The sequence below is a fragment of the Siniperca chuatsi genome, linkage group LG9, assembly GCF_020085105.1.
Source record: "Siniperca chuatsi isolate FFG_IHB_CAS linkage group LG9, ASM2008510v1, whole genome shotgun sequence".
In the NCBI taxonomy this organism is placed as follows: Eukaryota; Metazoa; Chordata; class Actinopteri; order Centrarchiformes; family Sinipercidae; genus Siniperca; species Siniperca chuatsi.
In genome coordinates this window covers 5,580,118-5,605,185 of record NC_058050.1, presented here as the reverse complement: position 1 = coordinate 5,605,185, position 25,068 = coordinate 5,580,118, and the positions used below count along the sequence as shown (strand labels likewise).

Below are 25,068 nucleotides of genomic sequence, written 5' to 3'. Positions count from 1 at the left end.
CCTCTGTGCCATAGAGCTCCATTGTTGTCCAAAAACTATTAAAAACACAAATGAGCCGCACTGTTGCACTGGGTGACATGTTCCTTCATGACCATGAACACACACACTGTAGTATTTTTTTTTACTCAATCCCACATACATCGTCTTGTTGCTGTAAATACTCACTAGAGCACCAAATGTGTATTAATCCACGGCTGAATATTTCCAGATTTACATCTTCAGTAGGAATGAATAGGTTTTGGGTCACAGATCTTTAGTGTGTTTTTAGTTAACTAGGATCTTTTTTAACTTGTCGTGTAAAGCGTTTGACTATCTTGAAATAAAAAATGTATTATTATTACAATATTATTACAAATCAAGAGTTTTGAGAGTCATACTAATGCATTGCTTTTTTTGCCTTTTCATGGGATTTGTTGACAAAAAGAAAAATATAATTATCCTTCCTAAAGTGAAGTGAATGTAGTACAGATGCTGTATATAGTCTTACAAATCCTAAATGTTATGCTGTTCAGCATCAGCAGTAGTAAAAACAACTGCCTTCAGGTAATAATCTGCTGCATTGTTATTCCAATAGGTCATCTGTCATTCAGTACCGAAGCAGCCTGTTTCCTAAAATGTTTTGTTGAATTTATCCAAATGTAATAAATTTTACATCACTTGTGGACACATCTGCTCTGCTTGCTCGTTCTAGTTAAATACAATATAATACTGTAAATAATTTAATAGAATTATAATTTGCCAGCAGAAAGAATATTTACATCAGGATTATAGATTACCCTCTGTACTATAAACACACATTGTGATACAAACAAGGAAAGTGAACATCCTTCAGAAGCATATTTTGTTAGTAGTGGAAATAGAGTTGTGCTAGGAAATTTAATTATGTATTCTGAATTAGAATTTTGTAGTCTGAATGTATATGTGCATTAGTGGCAGGAGAGTGAACATCCTTCAGTTCAGAGTTAAAGATCCATATTTTTTGTAGTGTATTTTTTGTACTTATACAAGTAATGTATGTGTTCTGAATTTGAATTTTGTGAAACTAAATGTTAATAAAAATGAGTACAGAGAGGGTGAATTTCCATGAACTCACCCGTGTCGTTAACTTCATATCCTGCTGGTAGCTTTCGGTTAAGATACTGTAGTTGATGCTTTAAGCAATACACAGTACCATGACCACATGTGATAGCACCCACTGAACTACACAGGATCACCGGCATTAACAAATTAGGACTCTTTTATTTGAAATTGTTCACCTTTTAAACACTGACAGTTAATATACACAAGCCTTTATGGTCCCTCTGGCCCGAGACATGGTCAGTGACAATGTGTGCTGGATATCGACTAGGATGGCTTATGGTGGATGGGAAGCTCTCACACACACACATACACACACACAAATACACACACTCGTACACACATGGACAAGCACACGCACACGAGTAAGTACACACTTGCACACACATACAGATATGCAAGAACAAATACAAAAACACACATTACGACACGTACTCTAACAATCTAACACAGTCTAGCCATCTAATGTAGACATCAACAGAGGAGGGGCTTAAAGTGCATACAGGAACAGAGGAGGGCCTTGCTCGCTCTCATGATCAGTAACAGCCTTTTAAATTATGAGCGACAGTAATCCTCCACTAAAGCAATGATCTTAGTGCCACGCTGTATCTTTACAAAAAGCATATCCCTACTGTCTTTTTAGCTCAAACTTTGCCTTGCATCATGAAATAATGACACTGCATAGTTCACGGGGTTAGTCTTATACATTATTGCGGTACAATGAAGGTCCAAGTCCGGGTCTGGGTATGAGCTATGGCCTGCAGGATGGCGCAGAAAACATATATACTGTAGCCCAAGTTTCCAGTGGGATTAGAGAAATAAATCCATCATGAGAAAGTGCCCAATGCTTTGCTGCAGTCCGGTTTAGTTTAAATGTAGGATAATCCGTACAAGGGGAGGTGAGAAAATCTTCAGTATCCCGGATGCATAGAAGGAGTATAGATACTGACACGACTCCTGGACTCCTTGCCTGGGTGAAGCACATGGTTTGGTCCTTGACAGGAGGTGGTGCGGAATGTCCCGGGTCAAACAGTTCAATATGGGGCAAATAGGACTTGTGGGTGGGAGGTCCTGATAGGCCCAGGGGCTGGGCGGAGCAGTGCAGCGGGGAGGGTCTGTGTCTGGAAGAAGGCGGGGGTCGGGGCGTGGTGAGTGGTGTGGTTCGTGCGGTGTGTGAAAGTGTTGCCTAGGGCGGCGGCAGCTGCTGCTGCCACTGCCGCCAGGTGAGCAGGTATGATCTGCGCAGTCAGAGGCTGACACTGGCGCTCCTTACCCAGGGACAACTTTATCTGGTAGAGAAAGACAAAATACAGTCAATACAGTCTATATGTACACAGGGTGGACACATAATGTCAACACATCATGAAAAAGACCTGATCTAAATCAACATTTAAAATTCTGCTACAAAGCACAGTCATAGTTTTGCTAAAAATGTTATTGATACTTTCAACACTACAGATCTTCACTGTGAGATATCTAAATGTACTTTCACAAGCCCCCTTTTTTTCATTCAAAGTCCACAAATGTTAAGTGTCGTCTAAACACAAGTTGTGGAACTTTGCCTATATTAAAACTGTCTAAAACTGGCAAATTTTTGATTCAAGTCAGGAACTCCCTGATCAAAGAACAAGTAAATAAGATTGTAAATCTGACCAGACATTCAATGCCAACTTTCTGTACTTGACAGTTTTCGAAATTAGGTGCTATGGACACATTTCAGGCGGTACCAAAAAGTACTGAGGCTTGATACCAAGCTCTATTCTTTAGTGCCAAAATTATTTGCCAATGGAGAACTCCAATACCATGACAAATACCATGATAGCTAGGTTGTGGGTTGGCAAATTGTCCGTACACTTGCTGCTGCGAAGCTAACAGCCAGAGAGGACGAGACGGTTTCCCAGAGCCAGCAAACCAGCTCCAGACAGCGATACTCACAACTCTGCTGCTACTGTAGCTAACATCACAACAACAGCATATATTTTGGCAAGTAAGCTGAATGTCCGTGGGCAAGTCATTTAACGTTACCTGACACACAAATCATGGCTGGAATAGTGTTGTATGGCTCGGTCCGAGCCACTGTGTTTGTTTCCCATTTACAGAGCCAGGGCTGTGTACAAACACCAGATTTTTTTTCAGCGCCCGCTGAACGGACAGCTAGTGTACCGTGAGGAGATATTCGCTGAATTTAACAAAAGGTGTATTGGATTAGAATCGCATATCCCACCTTTAATTGATTATTTGTTCGACAGAAAGTTAATCAACAACAATTTTGATAATCAATTAATCATTGAACTAATTTATCCAGGAACAATGCTAAACATTTCCTGTCTCCAGCTTTTCAAATGTGAGGATTCGCTCCTTTTCTCTAATTTACATCATTGTAAATGAAATATCCTTTGATTATGGACTGTTGGTCGGACAAAACAAGCAATCTGAAGACGTCACATTGGGCTCTGGGATGGGAATTTTTTTTATTACTTTCTGACATTTTACAGTCAGCTCTTTGGCAATGCAGGTTATCTGTTTTGTTGTCATGATTTTCCAGACTGTCGTGACTACCTGCAATTTGGACATGAGGCATTTGGGGAATTTGGTTTCCTCGCACATCGAATCACTGAATCCAGAACTCCTTCATATCTGTCAAATGCCGCTATTTTGTGTGTGTTTGCAGTGGTGATTGTGAAGGAATTTTCCACAGAGGGCCCTAATGTGGGTGTCAGGTGAGGTATACATGTCATACACATGTCACGCTTGGGGTCACTTGCAAACCTAGAAATGAAATGACCTCTGTACCTCTACCATTAGTTCATTTTGCTGTCTCCTGCAGTAGACCCATAACGACAGCTGTGTAGATAGGAAGATCCGTTGCTTAGACACTCAGGACAGTAGATTGCATTCTCTGTCTCAGACGCAGATGTAACAGACTGTATCCCCTTAAAATGTAATACATGTGACCTCCTAGTTCAAGCATTAGAATTCACATATTTAGGCTAGAAAAGCATAACCTTGTAGGGAGCACACGTTAGACTCTATAGGGGTAGTAAGGGATAAATATTGTGGACCAGGAAAAAATCTTCTTGGCACTGCACTGGGTTTCACCTCGTACTGCTGATATCATTGTCTCCTCGGCCGAGCTTCATTAAACATTGCTGTGTAAGACATCCTGAGTTTCCTAAAACCTTCTACATCATCATAGTCAACTAGCTCACAGAATTTCCATCACAGTGATTTAGACGGTGTAGTCCCTCATTCATCCAGGAGTGTTCTATTGTAGAAAAGGTTTCAGTCGTAGTCATCTGGACACTGTTTTCAGAATCAAGACATTTCGGCTGCCATCCGGAAGTCATTCTCAATTGTGAAAAAATGGGATGGGAACTAGAAATTTAAGCTACACTGTGATACATAGAGATTCAATCTGCCCAAAGTCTATCACAGTGTATTAACACCTTGGTCACGCCAATCACATGCTAATCAGATACTTAACAGTGATGAGGTAGGTGCAGCCAGAAAACAATAGGCCTGATTACTGATTACTGGGCCATCTTGGAAACAATTAGGTCAGTTTCAGGTGAAACTAGCTATTAACAGATACTCAGGCAGATTCCTTCCTGAGGGCAGGGCTTATGTAACACAGAGTAGCTTAAATTTCTAGTTCCCGTCCCATTTTTTCACAGTTGAGAATGACTTCCGGATGGGAGCCGAAACGTCTTGATTCTGAAAACAGTGTCCAGATGACTACGACTGAAACCTTTTCTACCACAGTGATTTAGTTATTCTAAAGTCAAAGTCCTTTTTTTGCACATGAAAATTGAAGAATTGCTTTAAGAGTGAGTATGGAGTTATGTACTTTTTATTAAAGGTGGGGTATGAGATTCTGGAGAAAACCAATACCATGACAAATACCATGATACAGAGCGAACAACGACACAGCATGTAATGTATCTAACGTTACCTAGGTTGTGGGTTACCAAAATGTCTCTACAGTTGCTGCTGTGAAGCTGACAGCCAGAGAGGACGAGACGGTTTCCCAGAGCCAGCACAGCAGCTCCAGACAGCGATACTCAGAACTCTCCTGCTACTATAGATAACATCACAACAACAGCACATCTTGGCAAACTAGAGAGTAAGCTGAATGTTCGTGGGCAAGTAATTTAATGTTACCTGACACACAAATCATGGCTGGAATGGCTGGAATAGTGTTGTGTGGCTCGGTCTGAGCCACTTTGATTATTTTATTTGATTATTTCCCATTTACAGAGCCGGGGCTGTGTACACCAGAAAAAACAGTTTTTTTCAGCACACACACTGAATGGACAGCTTGCGGACCGGGAGGAGATATTCGCTGAATTTGACAAATGTATTGTATTGGAATCGCATACCCCAGAAAGAAAAAATAAAGATGGAATCAAAGAAACAAAGTCAAAGAAAGAAATGACCGAGTGACAGACAGACAAATGGGAAAAAAGTGCCCAAACTCCAAAAACAGCCTAATAGGGTGAAAAGGTCACCAAAGTTATCTGGCTTAATCTTCTGTATCAGTAACAGAAAAGCTACGGTCTCACGGCACCAGGATGGCAGCCGTTGTCATGGGTTATCAATCACTGACTCAGGCATCGTAACCCTATGGGAAGCATTCTTTACTCTCCGCTCATCAAAGAAGCTCCTCTCCGTTAACTCAGTCAATGATGGGTTTCAGAAAAAGTAATTTCCCCCACACTGGTAACCCCCGCGCTTCATCCCAGCAAACAGTGTGTGTGATTAATGCCGTTTTCTAGGGCTTCTGTAAGATGGAAAGTCAAGCTCTCCTTTATCTTTCCTACATTGAATCCACATGGCTCCTTCATGCATCCTACCAATCCTGTGTCACGCGGCACTCGAAAAACAACTTTTAGCATTTGTTTTAGCTCTCCTGGCGTGCAAGAAGGCCAGGGTTTGCCACATAGAACAGCAAGTACCAGAAAGTTAAACAATCAACTCAGGAAAGTATTTGAAACTTATTTCAGTACACTTCTCTTATTCTGTGGCTTGTCAACTTGCCTGACACTAATCTGAACTGCCTTGACGCAGAAGACCACACGCTGAGGTACTCTGAATAAGTTAAAACCGACATTTACAATTACTTTTAAATAGTATTCGACCCCAGTCTGCATTTCACTTCCAGTGTGCTGACTCACAAGAGCCTTTATACATGCCATTTTTGTCTATAAAATATCAAATTTTGTAATTAAATCACGCCGTTCCCTGCCACTGATTTTTAGTAAAAGCCAAGTAACAGGTGATCCAATTATTAAAGTTGACATTTTATTGAATTTGGTGCCGTCAAGTGGATTGAATATGCCTTACCAAAGAACAGACCTTTACACTTGTGCAGGATTGTTTTGCTGATAAGCAAAGAAACATTAAAATTTCTGCATGCAGTTTTGTCCAACTTTCTCTCCTGTGCAAACAGAGCAAGAGGGAACGATATATGACTACTTGACCAAGAAAGTCCAGCATAGGATATTCTTCCTGTGGCAGCTGAAGAAATTCAACCTGCCGAAGACAATGATGGTGCACTTCTACACTGCCATCAATGAGTCCATCCTCACCTCCTCCATCACCATCTGGTACGCTGCTGCCACTGCCAAGGACAAGGGCAGACTGCAGCGTATCATTTGCTCTGCCGAGAAGGTGATTGGCTGCAATTGACCTTCCCTCCGGGATCTGTACGCCTCCAGGACTCTGAGGCGAGCAGGAAGGATTGTGGCTGACCCCTCCCACCCTTTACACAAACTGTTTCCGACACTCCCCTCCGGTAGGAGGCTGCGGTCCATCAGGACCAAAACCTCACACCACAAAAACAGTTTCTTTCCGTCGGCAGCTGGCCTCATCAACAAGGCCTGGGAATATACTTCTTTAAATGTTTACTATGTTTATTGTCAGACACCAAAACACCAAAGCAAATTCCTTGTATGTGTAAACCTAGTTAGCAATAAAGCTAAAGATTCGGATTCTAGCTTTTTATTTGACCTGCAAGCTACAGAAACAGGAAGTGGCCGGAATAGGAGAATGACAATGAACACAGCTTCAGATAACAAACAATAACTGCTTCTCATGGGTTGATACGCCTGTCTCCTAAGAGGCTATTAGAACTAAGAGTCACTGTGATTGTTGTGTCGACACCGGGACTTTGGTTGCTGATAAGATGACTGAGGCGTGCATGACTCACCGGCTGCTTGGTCTGGCCTTTCTGTGGTTTGCTGTAGGGGCTGTATTTAGGTTTGGCTGGTTTACCTGCTGCTCGGTCTTTATGACGCCGGCTGCTGATGTGCTGAAAAGGAGACAAAACAAACGTCAGAGAGGTTCTGAGTCACGCTAACCTGAAGGTTTCAGCATGTCACTCTACTGTGTTTAAAGCTGCAATATGCATATGTACTTTTCCCCCATTAAAATAATTTTAATGGGGAAATCATGCATAAATGTATAAAAAGGATAGAAAAGATCAATCATTTTTCATTTGTGTGTATCTGTGAATTTATATATATATAAAATCCACATTTGCCTGTAAACTAATACAGTTTGCTGTTGGTGTGGCCAGGGGTTAGCTTGACTGTGGCTACCAAGGCAAGCCAGGAAAGTCAAGACGGAAAAAATAAAGGAAGGAAGTTTGCCACTGCGGCCTCCACTGTTTCCAGTGTAGACACGATGACGGCTGTCAGTCAACGTCGGTGGCAGTGTCAAGGAGACAGAGGCTTCCGCTCTTATGAACATGCACAGCTATTTGCTGTGTTTATGATGGCTGAACTTTTTTCAGATAGCCACGGCTCGCTGTGTAACCATGGCAACCACAGAAACCACACAGACGAAAACAATGCAGAAGTTAATTTTACTGGTACCTGAGAACCATAAATTGTACACCTCTTCACAAGCAGTGAACAAAGTAACATCAGCTTCCTAGTTTGATTATCTAGTCTGGGTCTAGATAATTTGCTGGAATACTACTGGTTTAGACACTGCATCTTTCTCTGGACAAGTGTCATTACAGAGAAAAAACAGTGACAGTTGTTATTACAGATTGGCTGCGATGCTTTATAGATGCCTGTTACCTGAGCCTCAGGCTAGATGCCATTTCAGGGTAGATAGCTTATCATGTGTTGAGGTGGGAACCAGACCAACAGGGAAGGAAGGCACAAGACTAAAAATACACCTTCTGTCTCAAGGCAAAAAGTATTGTAGCTTTAAAGGTTTCAAAGTTCAGAGAGCATTTACCAAATGACGCATTATGTTTCCATGTTAAACACAGAATGTCATGTTGAGAAGTGATATTAAAGGTTTTGTGATGTTAAAAGACCAGAAACAACCAGTGGATTTGAATAAACAAGTAAAATACAAGAAGCTGGAATGGCATATACAGAAATGCGCAAAAAAGAAAAAGGCCAATAAATAATTCAGTATGGTTACATGTTGACAAAAGGCATATTTCTGACTGCGTCTAAACTTCATGAGTCCTTGCAGTGGGTTTAGCAATCACACGTTTCCTCTGGTTTCAAGCTGTAACTGAAATTTGTTGTGCTGGATTCTTTTCACCGAGAAGTACTCTGTAAAAGTGCCTGCATGAAAAATTCATACAAAGCCTGTCTATTTTCAGTGAGAAAGCTTAAGGTTAGCTCAGACAAAACCGAGTGGTTTTCAGGTATTGTAGATGAAATTCCCCCTGTGACAGAATGATCAGCAGCTACAAGAAAAGAAGATTTGTGGAGTGCCCCAAAGCAGCAACCAAGACACACATTCCTAGGCAGAGTTTTCAGCCAAACCACACTGAGGAAAATATCACAAAGAGATCAGATTATTGTCAGCTTTCCTTAGTAACTTGATTTCCTTAACATCTTATAAACTAGAAACCCTTTTCCTAGGGATTAGGAGGAATTTGGTTAGCTTTATTTCTGCTGGAGAAACCTAATTTCTTGGCTACGTACACTATATGCTTAACCAGATATATTTTTGCAAGAGTGCTTGTGCATGACAAAGACTTCAGACAGGGAAAGCTTTGCTGTGGCAGCAACACGGCCAGATGAAAGGAAAGATCATTACTACTAGCAGTGCGGTGCATCTTTGTATCCAAAAAATGTAATCTTAAATGCAACAAAAAGTGAAATCTGACACCAAAGTAAATGAGTCTAAATAAGTAGGTTTTCACAGATGAACAGCAAACTACTTGTAACATTCAGACACCAGCAGACAGTTAATTGTGTGCTTTCTTGCTATAGAGCCTCAATGTGTCATCAATCTAAATACATCAAAAAAAGAAAGAAAAACAATTCAGGCTGCAGCTTCAAATATCACTAATACAATTCAAATATGCCACCCTTGTTTCAAAAATATGAGGGAGTGAGGGAGACATGATTACTGAGCAACTGCAAGTAAATGCAGGTTTTACAGTAACCAGGTTATTACAATGCTTGTAAATGTGTTTTCCAGTCTTAACCTGATTTCTCCTAGTGGCTCTGGTGTCTGGTGTGCATGTAAATTTAGTGAAATACAAAAAATACATTTTCCAAGTTCTAATCTTGTGTCCCTGTGTTAATTTTCCAGTTATCTCTTTTTGTATGCCAAATAAATGGATATGAAAATATCAAAATTCCACTCTTTTCCCTTCCAGTACATTATTACAATATTTTTGATGATTCATCTTGAATTTTAGGGTGTATGCATATGTTTATCAATCAAATGTGATTTGGGGCAACTAGCTCATAGCTAGCAGAGCAGTTTCATAGTAGGAGGTATGTGTTTGGATGCCAGTCAGCAAAAACATTATTAGGAATAATAAAAATAATATTATTTCTAAATGAGTGTGGTTGTGCTCTAATTTATTCATTTCTTCCATAACCTCCTCCTTCGGATCTACACAGGTGGAGAGGTGGGGGTCGAGGCCAACAGTCCTCTTCAGCTCCGTATAGACCTTTTTCACAGAAGACATTTTGACATGTCACAGTAGGAGAAGCACAGGTGTAAATAATCAAATGAATGATGACTGAAATCCATTTAGCTGCTTTGGTTTCAGGTCCTGGTATTACACTTGGACAGAAAGGAGCCATCGTTTTCCAACTGTGAAAAGGGCTGATTAGTCTGTATTTGCTAAGCCACGCCCATCTTTGAATAAAATCCAATCAAATATTAAGGATTTGATCTGTGCTGGACTATCTCTTGGCCAGACAGAGTGAATGTAGAGGTGACAGATATAAGAGTGGCTCCAATCTGTCTTTCCTTCACTGACGCTTTTTCTTGAATTAATGTTTTTTAAATCTTCAGTTAAACATATTTTGTGTGCAGGAAAGTTGGGAAGATTTTTCCACGAATTCCAAGTTCATCGGTGTCTGAGCGTTTCAGAGTTTTCAAAGTCTCTCTCTGTCCCTCTCACCTGTTTTAGCTGAGTCTCTGAGTTGACATGCACATCACACGTCTCACAGTAAAACGTTTTGTTCTGCAAACCCGTTGATGATTTGGGGGATGTAGGCAGTTTGCTTTTGACTCCCGGCCGGGGGAAAGACTTGATGGAACCCACGCCAGTCCTGGCCTCGAGCATCGTCTTGTGCTTCGTACCTGCAGGTTCAAATGGGAAGCAGCACGGTCAGTACATGAACTTCACCCTACATATTCTGCCTGAAAGAAAGGTGAGATCAGAGGTTCATGTCAACGTCCCTGATCAAAGTTGAGGACCCTGTTAAAGTCTGGAGTGAAGGGATGGACAGGAAATTAAAAATGGCTCTGGACTTTTGACTCAGACCACCAAAACCAATTCGTAACCCTCCTAACAAATTCAAGTTTTTCTGTTTGTTTGTTTTTTGACAAAGTTGTCCCCTTCGTCCCCCTCTCAGAATGGGAACTGCTCTATTCCATATATATTTTGGACATGTCCAGAACTGTCGGATTGGTAGAGTAATATCCAACAGGTTATTTTCTATATATATATATTGTATGCTAAAGAAGCAGTTCCAAGTCTCTGCAAAACTGTCATTCATGGACTCAACCTCTGAAACCAAAGACTGACTTTTCCTTCATCGAAAGGAAATGGAATATTTTGGCTATTACAGCAGCTAAAAGGATACTGCCGAGACACTGGAGGAAAAGGTAATGAAAGCGTCACATACTCTCTGTTGAACAAGTTTGATCAGTATGAGTTCACATGAGACCCTTTCACTGCCTGGCTATCTGTAACTCCAGGGTGGACTGCTGTGCTTAAATCTGGAGAAGATGTCAGCCATTGCTGATCGATTTTTATTTGACTTGATGGTTTGACTTGTTCAAACTTTGAATAAAATGTTCATTATAAAAAAACTGATGTTATAAGGTAAAAGCAGTAGGACATTCCTGTGCATGAAGCTCCAACTGAAGACATAAATGACTCAGTTTACTGTCATATCCCCACTCTGTGTGTGTGAATGGGGTATTAGAAATTAGTGTGACACAGTGATTCAGAATACAATCTTTGTTTCCAAAGCAGACATGTCTCGCAATACCTGATCAAAATTGGATACAAGGTTACTATGGAAACCACTCACAAACACCAAAACATTTAACAAAGTGTTTTTAGGCCTGACAGTTATTGTTGAAGACGGCCAATATAACTCAACGATGATGACAAAGAACACTTCAACACTGATGCTGGATGACTGTGTAGAAACCCAGCTAACAACCTTCTTCCCAAAAAGCGTCGACTCACACACAACGCTATTTCAACCCTAAAGCTGGTGTGTATTTTTCATGGAAATTGCACAACATGAAAAACACACATAGGAACACAGCAGGCAAATACCTAATGTATACATTACATGCAGTCTCTTTTGTCTTCTGTACAAACACCTCTGTCATAATTACTACAAGCACTCAAGTTTACATTTGCAGCAAATGTCGGCACACTTGTCTTACCGCTATTGTGAGCGTCCAGTTGCGACGCCGAGTTGACCGCCACTTTGCACAGCGAGCAGTACAGAAGACGCCGAGCTTTCTCCTCCTCTGTTTCTGTGTCTTTCACCGCCTCGGGTTCAGCCTCAAGCTCCAGGTCTGGCTCTGAGGGTGAGCTGAGCTTTGACAGCCTCTCATCCCCTCCAGCAGCTGAGGTAGTCTCTGGGGCTGTGGCTGCCGTGGTGCTCGGGACTATCGGTGAGGCCACAGGTGCCGGCGTTGGCGTTGTAAGGGTCATCAAGGATGCCAAAGGTTGTGCCAGTCTGAGCACAGGGGATAGCGGTAGGGGCGCTGCTCCAGGAACGGCATCTGCAGAGAGAAAATAGATGATTTGTTTTGAATCATATGGCTCCATCCATCATTTAGGGGCAAAGATGTTTTATTCATGTAATGTTCAACGAACAGGTGGCCGAAAATGTGGGGTTTTTTTTCAGACTTTAGAGAATCATTCCTATACTATATGTTTTGTTTTTATTTAAAAATTTAAGATGAAATATTCAAATACAAAATATGAAGTAGAGTGTATATACAGTGTCATAAAAGTTGAGATTTGGTCATAGAAGACAAAACATACTAACAAAACAAAAATGCAAGACAGTTACCATAGTTGAATCTGAGTGCAGTAACAAAAAGAGTTTTATGAGGATTATGAGAGAGAGTTGGGTTAAAATAAAGTTAGATATATTCTGTTGATTTGCACATGTTGGTGTATGCATGAATGAACATATTACTTTACATTTTACCTGCCAAAACCAGGTTCAAAGACTTTGAGAACAAGTGAAGTAGACCAGAACATAGGACATAGGGAAAACTGAGTCAAGACCAACAAAAGCAAACATGCAGCAGACCAATCCAAACTGGGATCAGACTTGACTTTCTAGAACAGAGACAAGTAGCCCTGATTTATGTGATGATGAAAATGTTAAAAACTATTCCAATCTCACAAGATGAGTTATTCAGGATATACTGGACTATATGCCATGATATGTACATATAAAAAAATGCAATTTACATTATTGAGATAGACAGCTCTGGAAAATAATCACACCTCAATCTACTGTCAGTGTGTGAGATCACATTAACATGTTATACAAATAGCTGCTGTGTTCTGAAAGAAATGTCTGATATTTTTAGGAATAAAGACAGCAGTGGATCAATATATTTGACTCATAAAACAACCCCACATGTCAGTGTATGGAATACAGACGGGTGCTGCCACATTTACAAAAATGAAATTTTGCCTTAGAAGCACCACCTGATCGATGCCAATGCCTCTGAGTTCTCCGCACTCCAGTGTCACGAAATGAAGATCAGCCAGCCAGGAGAGCAAATCAATAATGAATTATGTCATGCTATTTTTGTGAGCCATTATATATGGTTCTTATTTATCCCAGCGGAGGTGTCGGCAGTTGGCGCAGCCAGCCGCTGCTTGAAGTTACACCATCACCAGGTTCACTTCTGCCAAAGGTTAAAAAATACATCAGAGGTTGGAGCAGCAGGTATGTTTCTGTTATGACCTGTGGTGAAAGATGTACAGACATCCTTTACATAAGAAGAATCAGAAAGAGCTTCTGGTTAAGCTGTCTATTTATTCAAGCTGAGGTATTAAATGGCATCCAAGGATTGCATCTCATTTCACTGTTGCACTGACACTCTGGATGAAAGCTCCAGCTAAATGCTTCAAATGTATGCAATGTGGGTTCTTTTAGTATTTCAGTGGTTGTGAGCATCCAATCCATTAACCTTTGAAATGGGTTGGAGGCACATTTCTACTCGTTGTAATACTCTCCTCTTACAGTTGACTGACTCGAACTATGAAACTCGCTGCATGCTCTGAATGCAGATCTTTAAGGTAATGAACAGGAGCAGGTGGTAGATAAATGTACAAAACATATTGGATGTTTCTCAGTGATGCTGCTGCAGTTCTTTTATGCCATTTACAGACTGTCCCTGGCAGGGTCTGTCCATCAAATGACCAGGCGACCTTAAGCAAGGATGTCTACTGATTACTGTTGCCAGCAACTGAGCGTTGGTGATGCAGTGAGGTGCACTTATGACTGATTGACCTCTGCCTGTATATCTGTGTGTGTTTCAGTAAACGCTGCAGATGCCTGTGGACTGATGTAAAGAAAGAACGTCTGGCATGAAAAGGCCATTATTCCAGGCTGTTACTCTCAATACCATGACTGGAACATTTATTTAAAGTCTGTGGAAAAGGGGAACAGTTACTTCACTTATTAGTTGTGTGTAATTTATGTTCTGTTTAATTTGAGTTGAGGCTGAATACGCTGCAGGCAAGAGCCAGAAAATCAGTTCTTCCAATCCACATAATCTAAACACTGCCATGTTTAGATTTAACAAGATCACAGCAATCCAAATACAAAAAAGAAGACATGAGTGCTCATTTGAACCATAAGACAGTATAAAAATATTGTTGGTTTTTAAGCATGTTTTTTTATTCATGTTCATATTACAGACGTTCAGCTAAAGCAATACACCTTTTCAGGTTTGTTGATAATTATCAGTTTTTTATCAAACCTTAATGGTTTAACAGCCATCAACGACTTAAGTGTAACTTTACATTTCCATGTCCCATCAAGCTCAAGCCATTACCACAAGAACAATAATTAATCTGTGAACTATTTATGAAGTGTCTGACCTTGTCACTCCTGATGAATAATGTTTATGCCACGAGCAGAGTGGCAGCGACCTCTTTGCTCCCTGCAATTAACCACCACCTACTCCCAGTGCGCTCCGGTGTGCCAGGCATCAAAACAACCTGAAATCACAGCGATTAACTCACTCGGTCTCACCGTGCTCACTAGCGACCAAAAAGCTGCCATCACACCTGCTTCTCTGGGCAGCTTTTTAATGGCACGGTCACCAGACTGATTGTGGTTCCAGGAAAAGTACACGTAAAGGTTTGGTGTTCATGTGAGCAAGTTTTTGCTTGTCAGTTGTGATTTAACTACTTTTCGCAGATGTTCTCTCCACGAGTAAGCTAAAATAAATGCACCATCAGAATAATCATAGAGTATTAATGAGAGCTTCTCTTATTAACACGTTGTGTTTGCTGTGGCGTTTTTTTTCTGCTGAACATCACAGATTGCTTTTGTTTTCTTTTTGTAATGTTCATATTTAACAGCTGGGAAGCATAGCTGCATCATTTTCTCAGCAAGAGAATTTTTCTCTGGCAAAGACTGACTCTACATCGATCCAGTGTTTTTAACAGCAAATACAACAGCCTTCATTAACTGCTATATATTCAGTCACTAGTTTGAACCACCTGTTGGCGAGAGTAAATTGCTTGGGTGCTATTATTCAGGAAAACTCTGCTTGTTTGCTCTGATACCTGGAGTGTGAAGATCAATAATTTCATCTTTATGAATTCAGTAGAAAGATGGCTCCATGTTTTGTTTAGACTAACTTAGCACAAAGACTGGCAGTGGGAAATAGTTAGCTTTCAAAAGAGGAATAATACACCTTCCAACACTTCTAATATTAAGCATGAATATTGAGCTTTTTAAATGCATCTCACAGTCTTCATCAGTGGATGGAGTCTGCTCAGTTTGTTTAGTGTAAGTTTGCTAAAACAGTCAATAATACATCAAAGCTGGCAACAATGAGGCAAAGAGCTCCAGTGCCTTTTCTAATTCTACGTGTGTTCAAGAAATAGAAATAAGACATTTTTGGAAATAGGCTTATTCTTTCTTGCCCAAAGTTAGAATAGAAGATTCATACCATTGGCATGCATGTGTTAAGTATGACACTGGAGCTAGGAGGAGGTTAGCTTAGCTTTGCATAAAGACTGCAAGAAGGGGGAAACAGCGAGCCTGGCACCCTCCAAAATTCACAAATATACATGCACACATAAATCCTCGTAAAACCACAACTTGTCATTTTAAAATTTTTGTTTGTTTACAGATCAAACAAACAAGATCTAACTAGTCAGCTATAGAGATGTTGGTAGGCATATTTTTTTACCTTTCAACAGTGCTGGGCAAGCTGCTTCCCCCTGCTTCCAGTCTTTATGCTAAGCTAGGCTAATCGCCTCCTTGCTCTAGCTAACACACACACGAGAGTGATATCGATCTTTTCATCTACTTCTCAGCAATACAGTGTATAACTGTATTTCTTCCTTTTGCAGTTCTGTCTTTATCTGTCTACTTATTACAAAGCGTGGTTGATGAGGCCATCCTATGTTAAGTCATGCATGTGTTTGCCCTTGTGTTGGGGTGAACCCATCTACCACGGTGTCATTAAAGAGCCATTTGCTGTTGGAAGGGCAGGTGATTAAAGTGTACTTTGCCTGGCCTAGGATGCCGTGCACTCCGGGAAGCCTCTAGTAATCCATATACCCAGTCAGTGTGACCTAACTGGCTCTGCGAGGCCCAGTTAAGAACTCAATCCCCTCTCATTAATGGAGGTAATGACTGTGATCAATCTAAAGTTGGTATGGGCGAGCGGGGCCCGACAGCAAGGTAGGAGGAGGGAGAGAAAGAAAGAGATAGAGAGATTGAGGCCAGGTAAAAGAAGGGAGAGGATAAGAAACAAGAACAAAAGAGGATAGATTTGGAAGACAGAGAAAGATGGAGCTGGAAAAGGAGAAAAGTTAAATGAAAGTGAAACTGGAAAAGTAAGCAAACTTTGAGGCAAAACAACACTGGGAAGAGAAAGAAAAAGGGGAGGAGAGGTAAGGGACACGACAAGGTCAAAGGAAAGAGATAACATTAAAAGAGCCTAATAGAGTATGGGACACAATTAAAGAGAGAGAAACTGAGAGGGTGGGAGTGGTGAAGGCAACAAAAAGAGAATCATGAGAAAGAAAGATCAGGACAGGTGCTGCGACCCTTTCGAGACAGGACACCGCCTCTTCTCTTTCCTCCATTTGTACCTCAGCCTCTCCTGACTCTCCCCTGAGATTTGCTTTGGCGATAAAGGAGAAACGCCGCTCTGAAATCCTTCCACTCTACTTAAGCTTTCAGGCAATCACAAGACTCCCCAGAGATCTGATTACCTTTCTCAATGAAGCTGGATTAAACTCTTTAATTAAAATGATTAAGCCTTATTATATGCTGTCGCAACTTAAAGGACAGAAATCCCTCGTGGCTCTTGAGTTCTGTCAAATTTCATTTGACGTCTATGATTTTTTTTTTCTCCTCTCTTGTCACTATTCAAAGTAAGTAAATGAGAGTCACGGTTGAATATTCCGAGAATAAAAAATTGATAAGGTGAAAAATTTGCATTCACAAATAAGTGTGCATCGACGCTTGGAATCATCTTTTTTGTTGAAGGGAAAAAAGCGACACTATCTCAGATATTTAACAGCAGCAGGAGTCATTGTATTGAATTCACACTGATTTATCTCTTTCCAATTTCATCCGAAAGCAAATGATCCACACCTAATTTCTGTTGGGAAGTTTCTGCGGTTACACATCGCCATCCAAATTCCCCACAAATGAGGACATTTGCAGCACCGCACAGGTATGGAGCCAATCTAATCACACACTCATCAGGTTTGCTGCTGTCTCTGACGTCTGTGTGTAAGGGCTTTTTCCAACCCAGTGCGTATGTACGGAGACTTGGGCTCAAAGGCAGTTTTTTTGGGTGGAGGAGGGAGGTGGGAGGGTGGCGGAGGGTGTCTGCAGCTGATGGGGAACTGAGGAGGAAGACTGTGGGGGGAAAAAGCCTTAGCTAGCCTCCTGCCTCCCTGCAGCCCGCTCCATTGTACAGCTGCTGTCAGTGCTGGCATGGCTCCCCTGACAATCTGCTCTTTAATAGCTAATATCAGGGTACATTTCCTCAGGCACTGGACTGGAACTGAGAGATGGCGGGCTGTGCTGTGGGCATTTCTCTCTCTCTCTCCCTCTTTGCCTTTCTTGCTCTACTCTCTCTGGCGCTGGTGTAAGGACACACAAACACACACACAAACTTGACAGGCGGCCACTGAGTCACCCGGCTAATCTATACTATCTCACTGTGTCCAGCTGTCCATCCATCTCAGTACACACACAAGTTCGACGATGCTCGGTGCATTTTATAAAATATACCCTGTGATTACACACTTTCACACAGACTCATTATTCCTCAACGATGCACTTATGTTCCTTGCACATCAACTTAAACCGCCCTGAGCAGATGGAATTATGAAATCTAAACGAACAGACACCTTTCTTTTTTGTAGTTTGAAGAAAACAGACATGATGGAAACTTGCTGTGTGTCGTTTAACACATATTAAACTGAGTCACTGTTGTTTTCTCTGTAATAATAATAATGAAAACGGTGCTAACCATGATGAAGGTTAGTATCAACCTCATCTGTACCCCCACACACAACAAGGTCACTGGGAGCAGAGTGACATGTTGTCTTTGTTGCAACTGAAGTATGACTCTTCAAACAAAAAAACATAAATGGAAAACAAATCTAACAGTGTCACATATGCCAGTGCAACTAAGCAGTTGTTGATTAAACTTAATAACTTAAGTTCACTGACCTTGTATTTTCAGTTGGTTTCACATTTTCAAAGCTCATGAGACGACTTATTAATTAATTAGTTCAGTTGATTCACATTTTTAAGGCAGCAGGGAAACCAACGTTTTTTAAGTTAAACCAGCTTAAAATGTTTTACAGTGTATACCTACAAAATAACAGCTGTAATGAAGTAATTAGACCTCATGTTACAAAACAGCTCTTGAATGACACAATCAGGTGTATTTCTGAAACAAAAATAAGCATATGTTGTTCCCAGAATGGACATGTTGTGCTGTGCAATAAAATTATTACAGATCGAATATGTTTTTCGCAGGTAATTTTAGAGCAAAACAAATCCATTGAAAGCCCACCCTGCAAAATCAAACAGCCTCCCTGTTGTTTCTGCCTACTCTCACTATGGCCATTACTCTTCCTTGAACTCAGCTTTTCATTAGAGCGAGTTTGGTGCCACTGATATACCGTCAAATGCTTCAGCCTTGCAGATAATGCAGCATTTACCCGCCTCGACAATTAATTCTTCTGACATCTGAGCACATTAATATTCATTACCCAGTGCCACTTGTGACTAACCGGCGCCCCCGCACACTGTAGATATGATAGTGAGATGGTGTAGAAATGTGCTGGTGTTTTTTTTAAAGGGCACTGAAATGATTAATAGCCATTTGTCTGTTTAGTTATGATGGCTTGTTGTTTAAGGTCTCTGAGGTCTCTGCCTGTGTATAATGTGTTTACAGTTTTGTATGTTTTGTAAGTGTATGTTCAATGTCAAGGCTGTGTAGAGTCCATTATAGACTGTGCAGGTAGAGAGGGAGGAGGTCAATGTCTGAATCCCATCTTTACTGTTTAGTCATAAGCACGGTCAACAGTGTTTGTAATTACTCTCACTGTCAGAAGGGGGAGACAAAAGTTCCGCACTCCAGCTTTACGATCTCCTCTAGAATTTAAATAAAAAATCTATGGGTTTGGTTCGTTGTTGTTTTGTTGAGTTTGTCCAATGCGCCAGAGTACAAATGCAACACAACAAATGTGTGTCGCTACCTAAACTACTTTCTAATTGCTGTAATTAATTTGAACATTTGCGATGTGAGGTGCGCTCTTAAAAAAACCCAAACTTGCTTTGAGAGATCTTTTTTCCCTCTAAAATCAATGCTGACTGTCTGTAGATGCTCACTAGGAAAAATACAACTGCCTTGAATCATATCATACAGGGCATGTTATGCAGACTATACATCCTGGCATCATCATGGAGGTCGAACATAGAGCTGATTGTGCAAACAAACAACAAAGGGCAACTAAACAAGAAAAGACACTGTTTTGGTGGACATGATCTTTAGAAAAAGCGAAAGAAGAATATTGTGAGAAAGGTTTGTTACCAAATTAGCTGTTTCATCTTAAACCATAATTAGACTTTGAGCTTGTTTAGATTCTGCTCCGCTAACCAACCACTCCTGTGCCTGTGTATGGCAACCCAAGGTGTTTAAAATTCAAGGAATTAATAAGACAATCCAAAATAGTTTTAATACTCAGGTCATTATTATGCAACAATATTTCATGTTGCTTCTTTTCAACAACAACATTTTATTTAATTCCAGCCTTTATTCCCAAATGTTCCAAATTTTTCACAACTTTATTCTTTTCCAATTATCATTTTATTTCATTAAGACACATTTCATTGTGACATTTCACCAACAGTGCAGTTATGTGACTGGCTGTCGGTTTTGTCTGAATAAACAGACAGCCAATCATGTGACTGGCTCTGATTGTCTTGATTGACTTACAAAGACTCTGTGATGACAAGTGTAATTAACATAAAAAATAAACAGTCAATATGGAAAATTGTCTTGTGGAATAAAAACAGACAGACAGAAATGGTGTGCAATAAACTGATAAAAAGTCATAACATTTTGCAATAATGACATGAATTTTAAACATTTATTTGATTATTTCACAATGTTATGATTATATATTTTGTCTGTATTTATTAATCAGAATATTTATTTTATGATGTTTTATTTAAATCATCTAATACTGAACACTTTAATACCTGGCTTTGTGTTAGCTAGATACCCTTGAAAGCAAGTAGTAGTAGTATACTGACCTCTGCCCCCCGCTGATTCCACTGTCCCCCCTTATAACTTAAATGCTGCTATACTGTTTTTGCTACATGTGCCACATGTTCATTTGCACTACCGGACTATTTATTTATACATATACGGCATCATTTGCACTCCAGTACTATGTACTGAATACTGCAATACCTCACCTATTTCTGTCCATAATTTGCACTGCTTAATATTCATGGCACTACTGTTCTGCCCAGTCCAGTTCATTATTGTACATATCAATCAGTATACTTCTGTTTATAGTAATGCCATCTGTATATAATGTCCATAGTACCACTTGTAAAATATTTTCATTATACTGCTCTATACTGCACACACGTTATATCCTGCACTTGCTTATTGCACTTCTGGTTAGACCTAAAACTGCGTTTCATTGCCTTGTACTTGTACATGTGTAATGACAATAAAGTTGAATCTAATCTAATCTAATTATTTAATGCACAATTGAGATCGACATTTTTAAAAAAATGTAAGGAAAACAAAAAAACATCTGTATGAACATTTTGCATCTTGTCAGATATGTTCATTACATTTCCATATTATGTTGATTGAAAACATAGGCATGGGCTGCATTATATTGCTTTCCAAACTATTAATTAGTAATATATTAGCATCATAAAAAGGATATTGTGAAGCTTCTTTCACTGAAAATCTGGCTGGTTGATTAATGAGTCTTGTATGCTCAAGGTTACCACAACACATAAACACCCCACAGTTCACATCCTTTATGTAGTTGTGAAAAGATGAGTTAAGAGTAAATATTGAATAAAAAACAATTAAGTGCTCAGCAGCAGCAGCAGCAGCAGAGGGAGTGAAAACAGGCTCAGAGCAGTGAATAAGTATATTAGCTTCTGCCCAAAATACAAAATATTTCTCCAAAATAACTCCAAAGTAGTTTAACAGTGCATGTATCCATTAACAACATGAAAATGTACTAGATACCTTCATTTTCAGCTCAGCCATCTAGTTTTGAATTTCCATTAAAAAATGTGATCCTTTTGAAATGGCCAAGTTGTAAATTTACTGGAGTTTTACTTTTAGAAATGCATCTAAGATTTTATAACCACTGTTGCTTGAGACCTAGAGACCTCCAAGATGGCAGCCAAAGGGTGCATTACGTCACCTGAAAGCTCAACGCTACGGTAAATGTTGACAAACTGCAGCGTGGATTAGGTCAGTGGCAGCTTGAGTTCAAATTGCTCCTCTTGATGGTTTGACATTTGTATAGCAGCTTAGTAACTCTGTTGGACAGACTGCTGTCAGGTGTAAAGCTCTTAAAATAATATGAAGACTAGCATCTGACTCTTGTTAGGTTGAATATAAATATAATATAGTATAATATAAAATGAAGTACTTGTTAATACTGTTTTCTCGTTTACTGTTGAACTCAACATAACATTATTTGAATTTGTAGCATTTATAAGCCAAAATCTCCAAACCTGAACACTCCCTCTCAGACATGAATACCTGGTTGGGCATCTCAACCGTTAAATGGTTGCGTTTCACCTCAAGCAACCTTTAAATTCAAGCGTGAATAGGTCAGATTTGACAAATAGGTCACGGTACATGATGAGCTCCAGAAACGTGCTGCTAATTTAAATACTTGTGGAACATTGGAAGAAGACATCGGCAGAGGTAAAATTAATCCCAGAGCACAAAGACTCAATGTGTTTCCAATTCCTTTAAAAATCTTCTACTGTTACAGTTAAAGGGGAAGACTTTCATTGGGCCAATTTCATGACATAATAACAGGCAGCTTAACGAATATTACAGTGGAGGGGACAGAGAGGACAGGGCTTCTCAGCAACGCTTTCAGTTGCCAAAAACGTTATCCTCCACAGAACTAATATGAAACACAGCAGATAAAATCATTTAAAATAATCTGCATCTGGTTCCTGTCAGGTGCTGGAAGTTGCAGTTAGTTTTTGTTTACTTTTTCAACATGTTTTTAAGCAGGAGTTCCACCGAGAATAAGAATCTTTTTTAGCAGACACCTGGCCGAGTTAACAGGATTTAAACAGCCACCTGGCTGCAATGTGATGAATATTAAGTTACACACAGTCAGCTCACAACAATGTGCACCAGCAAAAATGTAATTAAAAATGGGATAATAGGCAAATGCAAAGCACAAATTCAGTATAGGAGGCATGAGGTCTGGAGCACATGGTAATATGAGTTGCAACACTTTTGCAAACTGCCATCAAATTGAGGAATTCTGTGTGTTTCAAACAAACCATCTCGCACAACATGTTTTCCAACTACACCTGAAGGCAAAAGTGTACCTGTTCTGAATGGCCAAACTTAAAGGCAGCATGAAAAGCCTGCCATCATGGCCTCCTTCTGGCTGCTTCTTAACTGCCTCCCTCTCTCCAAGTCTGTTGCTTTTGCGTGTCTTTGTAGCGTCAGCGCAATGAATTGTACAATTGGCGACAATGACACACCCTTTCGGACAGTCTCTCCTCAAAGGCATTCATAGTGTTGCACTCAGAGAGCTTGAGAGATAATTAAACTTCTCCCTTAATCCAGAGTAGTACTTCCAAGGTGCATTGAGAGAGGAAAACTTCTGAGGTCAAAACTCTAGCAACACTTGAAGTATAAAGAACACATTTATTGTGAGCACGAGTTTTGGCTTGTGGCCATCAGGGTTATAGTAATGCATTGTATGATGACCCTGATAAAGCCACAAGTCGATATGCGTTGGTCTCAGAATAAAGTTGTTCTTTATACTACAAGTGTTGCTGTGTTTTCCTCTTCATGAAAGTTAAATCCCCCTAAATTCAACTGTCAGAAAGGGGTTTCAAGACGCTTTAGTGGTATTAAGACTGAAAACAGCCCTGCATTTTTAATAAAGCAAGTGGCTGTGATGGTGTTGCTTCAGGTACCAGTGAAACAATATGAAATATGATCCAGGAATAGCTACGGAGCCCAGGAAGATCCAAGAAGATCCATAGATGGAAAAAAATTGTTAACAAGTTAATTAAAACGTGGGAACGAAGTAGTATCTCCTGGCCACGAAGTAATTAAAACGTGGGAATGAACTGTATCTCGTGCGCACGCAATAACATTTCGTGGCCTCAATATAACAATTTTTTCTATCTACGGATCTTCCCGGGCTCTGTAAGTAACAGCTTAATGCGTTATAAGGCTTATCAAATGCTGTGTCAATCATTTTATCTATTCTATTAAATTATTTATCTAAATAAACTGCAGAAACACGTTGTTACATGTTAACAATTTACCAGGACTGTGTGCTTATACATATTTGAGTGTCGAACACAGAGCCTTGCCGGTCGTCGCATTGCGGCAAAAGTTGAAGCAGGTTAAACTTTTTTGCAGGACAACCCTTTGTTTTGTTTTTGCCAGAGCCCTCTGCGTTGGCACCCCCACTGCATCGACACAGTGGTGCCATTCAAAAGAATGAGGGGGCCACATTTTTTTAGTACATACAGCGCTGTTGTCTGAACACGGCCTTGATGATCCGACAAGCACTTTGTTTTAAGCATACTGAAGCCCTACCTCATCCTTCTTATGTCTGGCTGTCCTGTGTGTCCTGCAGAGAGCTCTACAATTCTACAAATTCAATATGAGCACTGAGTCGGCAGCCAGCCATTGGCAGACCAGCCAATACAGGGTTGATATAATCAACAGAGAGTCCATCCAACTCCTAAAGTGATTGCATGTTGTGTGCAGCAAATCTAAAATGCCAAAAAGGTGCGTTTGTTGGGTCCAACATTCATTCTTAACAGAAGGACAGCAGCTACATAAAGAGAACAACAAAGAACGTGTGTTGGGGAATGTGCAGCAGGCAGGAAAACACAAACCTTTCCTGTCGGTGCCGTTGGGGACCTGCAGGCTGTTGATGCCCTTGGCGATCTCCTGGTTTGCGGTTTCCTTGGTGACCACTGAGCCTTTGAGCTTACTCTTCGGAGCGTCCAGGGCTTTTAGCTTCTTGGCATGTTTGGTCCCCTTGTAGTGGGCCAAGGCCTGGCTCTGTGAGGAGAACAAATAACAGGCTCAATTTAGCACTGGGAAAGCAGCTAAACACAGAGCCAGGATGAAATGAAATATGAGAACTAGAGGAGCACAGTCAGAGTCAATGAAGCAAACTAAACATAATTAGCAGGGGACAGTTGATACACCTTGCAGTCCAGCAAAAAGTGTCAAGTGTTTTTTAGAAAAAAATGTTCTTCTCTTACAAAATGATTAATACACCCAGGTAACTGGTTTTCTAAGTAATTTAAGTATACAATTTTTTTGGATCTGCTGAGTGAATAACTTCAAGAGCAGTTTTTAATGTTTCCCAAAAGGCTATATATTAGTAAATGCATCATTTTGGAATTTAAAATAATTTATTGTTCTACAGCAATGAGCTACTTTAGAAGGCCTTGATGTCAAATAATTTTTTGAGCTTTGCAAAATCAGCCCATTATATAC

At 40.2% G+C, this 25,068-nt stretch overlaps 1 protein-coding gene across 1 annotated transcript in view; it reads right to left on the bottom strand.

The window, feature by feature from the left end:
• Window positions 1–1,219: 1,219 nt before the first annotated feature.
• The window catches only part of znf385d (zinc finger protein 385D), a 70,274-nt gene continuing 46,425 nt past the window's right edge, over window positions 1,220–25,068 (bottom strand). The window contains exons 4-8 of the mRNA XM_044208483.1: window positions 24,456–24,624; window positions 11,983–12,327; window positions 10,475–10,656; window positions 7,286–7,387; window positions 1,220–2,366 (exon numbers count right to left, since the gene is read on the bottom strand). Of these exons, the coding sequence (XP_044064418.1) occupies window positions 2,112–2,366; window positions 7,286–7,387; window positions 10,475–10,656; window positions 11,983–12,327; window positions 24,456–24,624 (1,053 nt within the window). The 3' untranslated portion in view covers window positions 1,220–2,111. The remainder of the gene's footprint in view (window positions 2,367–7,285; window positions 7,388–10,474; window positions 10,657–11,982; window positions 12,328–24,455; window positions 24,625–25,068) is intronic.